Consider the following 8,003-nt stretch of genomic DNA (forward strand, 5'->3'; position numbering starts at 1 on the left):
CCCAAATAGGACGAAACACGCGTCCAGGATTTCACTGCTATCCACTATTCATCTTTGCTTATAATATTGCATATTGTTTTTCACTGTTTGTCTAACAAGTTTATATAAACTTTACGCCATAGATGTGAATGTTTTTTTTCTTATATATACAAAATGGTGACATATCACGCAAAATAGAAAACTAGAAAAGTTATAAAGTATACTTCTTGGATATAAGTATGTCAGTAATATTCAACCATATAAAATTGCTAGACCCTTTTCTGACAATTTATGAATCTACCATAATGAAAACTAACCGTAGAAAATTATACCTTCATTGTAAATATTGTATTGAGTAATGCGATGTAATTGAATTCATGTGAAATTGAAAAGACACCAGGATTCATTAATTAATTAATTAAGTATATGACATACATAATGGATAATGTTTAATTATTAATAAACAAATGATTAATTCATTTAAATCATCTTATATTGTTAATATAAACAATTCTTTATTTATATCCGATAAATATTTCCAATTATGATATTTATCTGATTTCTACAGTAGTAGTAGCAGTAATTTTTACCTAATTCCACTGTACTGAAAAAAGGACAAACTTTTAATTACAAAATAAATAAATAAATTTTCTGACAAAATATCTTTTCATACATAAAATAGAATAAACCAAATTAGTTTTCAAACAATAATAACGTTGAATAAAGTACTTGGTATTGACCATTAGAAAATAATCCAAAGTGAGTTATCAAAATGATGGATGATCTTTACTTATCTTCTTGAATTCCGAGTGTTTTTTTAAATAATTTCGTTACAAGGCTAGCAGTAGAATACAGTATTCGCATTTCTTCCATTTCGAGACTTGTTAATTTGATGTACCTGCATCTAGGTGTTGTTATTCACACTGACGCTCAGATGCAGTGACACCAGCTTGAAAACACCAACACGATTTTCACTAAGCTATTAAATCCATGTAGTTACTAACTTCTTCAGCTGTTATGAATTTATTTATAAAGGTTTATCAGCATAGGGTTGTGGAGATTATTAAGTTATTGATTGAGATCATGAACCGATTGATGTTAGACCACCATTGAAAACCTGGTAGCACTGGACGGCCTCTTCATCCTATTGTGGGACTCTTCAGAAGTGCGCATCCACGATCCCGCTCAAGGGATTCAAACCTAGAGCCTTCAGTCTCGCGCGCGAACGCTTAACCTACTAGACCAGTGGAGCCAATCCGTGTCGGGTAGAGACAGGTAACTACCTCAGTACAATGGAAGATGGTCGCGCAATCTCGTGGATTGGTTGAGGTTAGACATTAATACTGTTGGATGCCGGTTCATTGGTCTAATAGGTTAAGCGTTCTCGCGCCCTGGATTCGAACCCCGTGAGCGGGATCGTGGATGCGCACTGCTGAAGAGTTCCACAATAGGACTAAATGGCCGTCCGGTGCCTCTAGGTTTTCAATGGTGGTCTAACATCAATCGGTTCATGATCTCAATCAATTTATAAAGGTTTGTTTTCCCACACTGAAATTATTCGATCTCTGTCGCCATATATGCATCCTGCAGAAATAACGAGTCGGAGACGATAAGAAACATAAGAATTCAGAGCGATAAAGTTACCAGTATGTAGGTCTGGAAACCCAATCTATTACAGAGTGTTCTGATAGAAGTTTTTACAATTTCTGGCTTATTTTGAAAAAGGATTGACATCAACTGGTATAATAATGAAAAACAGACAACAATAGAAAACTGCTTCGTTCTAATTTGGGATACCAGAGCAGCGTGCATCCAAGTACCATCCAATGGTCGAACTAATGACCAGGTTTCACACCGACTGCACTGACACCCAGTTGCTGTGTGTTGGTGGGATAACTAATAGTTCCTTAGCTGAAAATAACATGCGTTGATCTCTGATTACAATGGAAGATAAATAATATAATCAAGTGTACCAAAATTGTCAGTATTCAGGAATTATCTGTAATGAATGTTTGCTTCCTTCAACGATGATCAATTAGGATGAGTAAATTATTTTTATTACTTAAAATGAGGAATATTTGATGAAATATTCTGTTATTGCTGCAGCCCATTTGTTGGAAGTTACAAGAAAGTTTTATGTTTAAGCTTTTTATCCTGCATAAATTGTATATATCTTGGTGTTATGTTATCTGAGTTAGACAGTTTAATTATAGATCTTTCACTATTATCTTTGATAACTTCAGAATCTACTTCACGTCGAAGTGGACTTTTCATTGGCCTTGCTTGTGATCTTCACATATATGTGCAACATGATCAAACAATCTAATGAGCGGTAATTGTGTGCAACTGCGTAAAATAACATTGACAAATCCAAGGTTTAATTATTCTAAACGTACACTTAATTTTTAAATTTGAATCTCATTTAAATCACTTATGGTTAAATGGAAATATGGGAAATGATGTTTTAAGTACACCATTTGAACACTGAGATTTATCATGCATAGAATAAACCAAAATTAGAGGCAACCAGAAATATTCCATTCATCTTCGGTTCCAAAGTTGTAAAACTCTACAATAAACTATCGGTCCAATACTCGACGTTTTCCAATTTTGAACAACCTGTAGTATATCATTATCATCACCTAATATTATTGGCAAGTACATACCCGGACTCAAACATACAGAAATATTGGTTACTTTGATGTCTCTATGTAATAATGATTTCTTTGTATATGCTCCCACACTTAACTTATAAAATACAATACCTTCTAGTATCTTTACAAATTTCTTTCTGACTTAAATACTGGTCCATTCGTAACCCCTGGAGTACGAATTAGACTGTCTTACGAACTACTAGTTAATATACGAAATTTATCACAACGCCATACCCATTTTTCTATAAAATTCAAAATATTTTACCATTATTGAATTGAAAACAATTAATAAATGAGATGACCGTTAAAGCGTTAGTTTCAATAGTTCTTTTCATTTCTTACCATTCTTACCTATCAGAAAAATGATTATTCATTATTCTTAGATTCTTTTAAAGATAAGAAGTAAACTATCTTTTTTTAGATAGTTTATAATATTTGTTCCATTATAACTGTCGTTAAATCAATTGAATATTATATTTCTATTTAACAATAAGTCAACCGCGTCTAATCTTCTTATCAACCATTAAACCGATTAACCGTAAAAAGAAATTCAAATATAACCAAAAGAGACTGTCAGATATTGTACAAACCGATAATTAAGCAAATCCTTTCTTGATATATATATATATATATATATATATATATATATATGTCTATTTAATTCACTTTGTTCATTGTAATGAATATGTCTTTATTTTCGATGATTTATTTGTTGTGATTATAACTCTATGAAGGATGAATAGTCTTTGATAATTAGCTTGTAACTTTCTATCCAATTGCACTAAGCATAACTAGTTAAATAATTTAATATTACTAGCTTTATCCAATATTCTATTTTTGGTACAACTCTCAACACAAAGTATTTCATATTTGAAAGCCTGAGTCAATTGAAGCTAGACCACCAGGGAAAACCTGGAATCACTGGACGGTCGTTTCGTCCTATTGTGGGACTCCTCAACAGTGCGCATCCAAGACCTCGCCTCGCGAGATTCGATTGACTCACGCTTTCAACTATGAAAATACTAAATCTCCACAAAAACCCCTTCTGACAAAGTATTTCAACAAGTTTCCGTTTCTTACTTCTTCTTCAATCCTGACGATAAACATTGAGTGATCGCCAGTTAGAGGTTAGTAGTCCAGTCAATCGACACCTGAATAATATACATTCTTTACGCTGCATATTGACAGCAACCACGATATATCTGATTAGGCCTTTTGTAAACTTTACAGTGAAAGGTTGTACAGTTTTCAGAAACGCACTTGTTGAAATATCTAGATAGCAGGAACAAGCAGCCCAGATGTTTAAACAGGCTGCCGATAAGTGATGATTAGGTTTATTTCATTATACTTTAAGTAAATATATATCACCAACCAGAAGTTGCATAAATACCAATGCATAATTCTGAGAATACGGAGAATAGACAACATTGAATAAAAAGAGTAAACTTCAATTATGTCAGTTAATATATAATGTACTTAAAAAAAATCAGATTATTTCAACTAATCAGCAGTGATAATTGGAAGGGTTTGTATTTTCCAATTGTAAATGGTAAGGACCCGAATTAATCGGTGTTGCGTCTGTCACCGTAGAATGCTGTACTGGCTTGCTCTTTGTATCAGGACCCTGAATCCGATGATATATAGTGAAAAGACAAAGACTGCCAATATGGATTTGCTTGAGGCCGAAAATAAATAAAAATGATATATGAATACATCACTTCTTATATGATTTATTTACAGTCGGATCAATAGCCAGGTTTGCATGACTTAAACTGGTTAGTATTAGCGTCAATTAATCAATAATTTACCATGTGAACTTATTTACAACATCATACAATTAGGTATTCCTTCTCAAGATGTGATCACATGTCACAGACGATTGGAACAAAATCAGTTCTATGTTTCATTCACAATTCAATCCATTAGGTCATTACCCACCAGTCAGTCTCTGTTGTTATATTTCACAGACATATACCTTCATCATACTGAGGAAGTCAGGAACAAAGATTTGAACAGAACTACATGAATTCATTCTATTTCCTTTGATTCTTGTTAGCTTCTTTCATGCTGTAACATAATCACAAAATGAGTTTAAGTTACATGAAAGAGGTTAGTTGGAAGTTGATATGATCACATATCAGTATAGTATAGGTAAAGTGTAAATACATTTAATAGACTAAATGAAATATAGTAAATATATATCTTTTCTTGTATGTAGACCCTAAACAATATGTCTCGATATTATTATTGAGTCAAAAGTTCTAATGAGGTTGGATTATGGATATCAGTGAAATCCAAAAACCACTTATCTTCTTATTTGAGAAAACATTGCTCCTGGTTCATCCAAATGACGAATTGTGAATAGTTTCATAAATTAATACTGACATGTTAGAAATATTATATTCATTTTAATTCTGAATATGTATTCACTAAACTCTCTTTTGAGTTCACTAATAGTTGTTGTATCATGAAGAGAATTGTGAATGGTAACTTTTGAGGACTATTTGTGAACCAATATGATTTGTATATTTCCTATTGTATAATTGTTAAGTAACTAACCTAATCATATTCGTGTTCCTTTTATCATTAGCTTTATTTTGACCTTTGAACTATTATTATACAATTCTTGAGTTATCATCAGTTTATTGATTACTTTCCCCCCTATTCACAGCCACATTTGGCCAAATCTTGTACAAATGTTATTTTCTATTTTATGGTACGATGTGGTCTGTCTGGTGGTTGGTAAATAAACCCAGTATATATGAGAATAATGATTTATATTGTAGAGGCTGTTATTAGTGTTTTGGACTTAACTGGTTGGGCTAGACAGATTGCAGGACCGGGTAGCACTCTATACTGCTGATATGGTTTTCGTGTAGCACTGTTCCAATCGATAATTCGCTGCTCCCTGATTGGCGGTCTCATCAAGTCACACATTAACTGGGCATCCACTCGGCCACAAGATATAACAGTTATCAAAAAATTTTAAAAAATAATTTTATAAGAACATCTTTGGATTATACAACAAGAGACTGATCAATTGCAGTCCTAAATATCAATGAGAAGATACAAGTAAAACAACACCAAGTGAATTCATCTTTGGACTAATTTCAAATATATTCAAAAAGGCAACTACAAACTAAGTTAATGTATATTCCTTAACTGGGTGGTGAAAATAATTTAAAAATTCATTATAAATCATTGAGTATCGTTATTTAACTAATGTAATGTATTGTAGGTAATATATATATAATTAAGTTCCTAAATTTCAAATCTAATTCATTAAATTGCTAATCTTATGAACAGAATTTTTTTTATTTCTCTTTGGGGTCTGAGTAAATTATTTATTTACATCAGGTCTTGAGTTTGTTCCCAATTGTAGTTGTATTTACACTCTGTTGTGGAGTACCATAATAGGATGAAACGTCTATCCAGTTCTTTTTAGTTTTTAATGGTTACTTAACTAATGCCGGTTCTTTATGTACATTAAAGTCTTTCCATTCATTTCCCAACAGATTAAAATTAATAAAATGCACATTATGACCAAAAAACAACTTGAAAGTAAGTTTTAGCATAACGTGATATCATCTGTATAACCATTAGAAACCAGATAGTAATTGACAGTTGCTTTGTCCATGTTTGAAACTTTTCAAAAATGGGCGACAACAAACTCAAATGGAATTGAGCTCAAGCCAATTGAGATTCGTAATAAACTAAGTACTATATAGTCAATGCATAGAGTGTTCGGTCATTTTATACTTATTCAATAGATGTCAGGTCATGGTGAAAATGATATCATCTTCAAGTCGTCCAATAAATTCACAAAAATAGGGAATGATAACTTTAAAGTTATATACATAATACCGATCGCATTAGAACATATACTGTGTTTTTATTCAAGTCACCCAAATCTAAAATTATCAGTCGAACATAAGCTACTTCAGAGAACTAATTTCACTTGCCTAAAAATCACAGAAAATAATCAAGAGTTATTCTGAGATCCGATTTACTTCGAAATTTCTTGAAATTATCAATCTCTGAAATTTAAGTTTTTTCTCGATCTTATACAAAAGATTTGTAAGAACATTATTTATGAGGGTCGTCAGACCATGCTTTGTAGATTCATATGATTATTATGTAGCGAAGGTTAACAGAACATAAATCTACAGTGGCTGTTCTATGAAAGTTAATTATTAAAACAATCGAAGTCAAACAATTAAGTGCTAAAAATGTCTAATGTCCCTTAGAGGAATGTGCTTGTTAAAACTCAGTTTAAAGAAGACCAATTAACTTCCTGAAATGATCTTTGACTAACTGTTAATTTGCACTGACTTTTCCAACTTCAATAACGAAGAATTTACATAGAGAATCTAACTTGAACGAAAGGTGTTATTTAGTTTTCTGTAACTGTACCTACCTAATTAACTGTGTTTGCAGTAATCTGCACATCAAAAGAGTTAAAAATGTTCTGTTTAAGTACTTGCTATCCCCTTGAAATGCTCCCCATTTGTCGCAATATATTTGTCTTACTTTTATCTCGATTGTTCTAAACATTCACGGAAGCCGTCAAAGTTAAGTTTTCAGTAGCCTCACTATCGCTCCATGGTTTATCGTGTGAAAATTGTTCTAGTTCCTTCTGTATAACTATTATGTACTCAAAATTTTAAAGAGAAAAATAAGAGGCTAAATGTGGTTAGTAGAGATGGTGCTCTGACTCAATGATCGAATTACACTACAATCGCAGATAATCACCTCGGAATATCACGACATTTAACGAGACAGTAAAATGGGAAACGAAAATGAGGTACCTGAAAACTCTTGCTATATAAGTGTAATGGGATGTTGGGAGTAAACAGAGATATAACAAAGTTATTCCCCTAAATGAAGAGTATTTGAAGAGAAGTTAGGTTGATAGGCAGTAAACTTCGTAAAATAAATTTTTATGACCTCAGTTCGCATACTTATTGAACAGACTACTTATTCGGCTATACAATAACTAAATAGGTTTTTGTAAGCAAAGATGGATAATGGCTAGCAGTGGAATCCACGACGCGCGTTTCGTCCTATTTGTGAATCTTCAGCTGGATGTATCTGTATCTCAGAGTTGATGTTCACTCTGGGACTCGAACCCAGTACCTTTCGCTTCAAACGCCATCGCGTTATCCACTCAGCTACTGAGTCCAGATAGCCACTTGCTTGTGCAATGGGCTGAAGTTTGAATTCACTTAGTATTGTTTGTTTGAATCTTCATATTGATGTTTAGGACTGCAACCATCCGTCTTTGTTTACAACGCTTGTAAATTAAGGCTATATCGAGGCAATACGCACAGTATGCACATATGCCAATAAGAGACTGAACAGTTACAGTCC

General features: G+C 32.7%; 1 protein-coding gene across 1 annotated transcript in view; it reads right to left on the reverse strand.

Moving 5' to 3' along the window:
• Positions 1-7,179: 7,179 nt before the first annotated feature.
• Positions 7,180-8,003, reverse strand: part of Smp_132340 (putative galectin) — a gene marked incomplete at both ends in the record, with an annotated part of 3,941 nt that continues 3,117 nt past the window's right edge. Inside the window, one exon of the mRNA XM_018798916.1 lies at positions 7,180-7,269. Coding sequence (XP_018650758.1) covers positions 7,180-7,269 — 90 coding nt within the window. The remainder of the gene's footprint in view (positions 7,270-8,003) is intronic.

Source organism: Schistosoma mansoni, chromosome 3 (genome assembly GCF_000237925.1).
Source record: "Schistosoma mansoni strain Puerto Rico chromosome 3, complete genome".
NCBI lineage: Eukaryota > Metazoa > Platyhelminthes > Trematoda > Strigeidida > Schistosomatidae > Schistosoma > Schistosoma mansoni.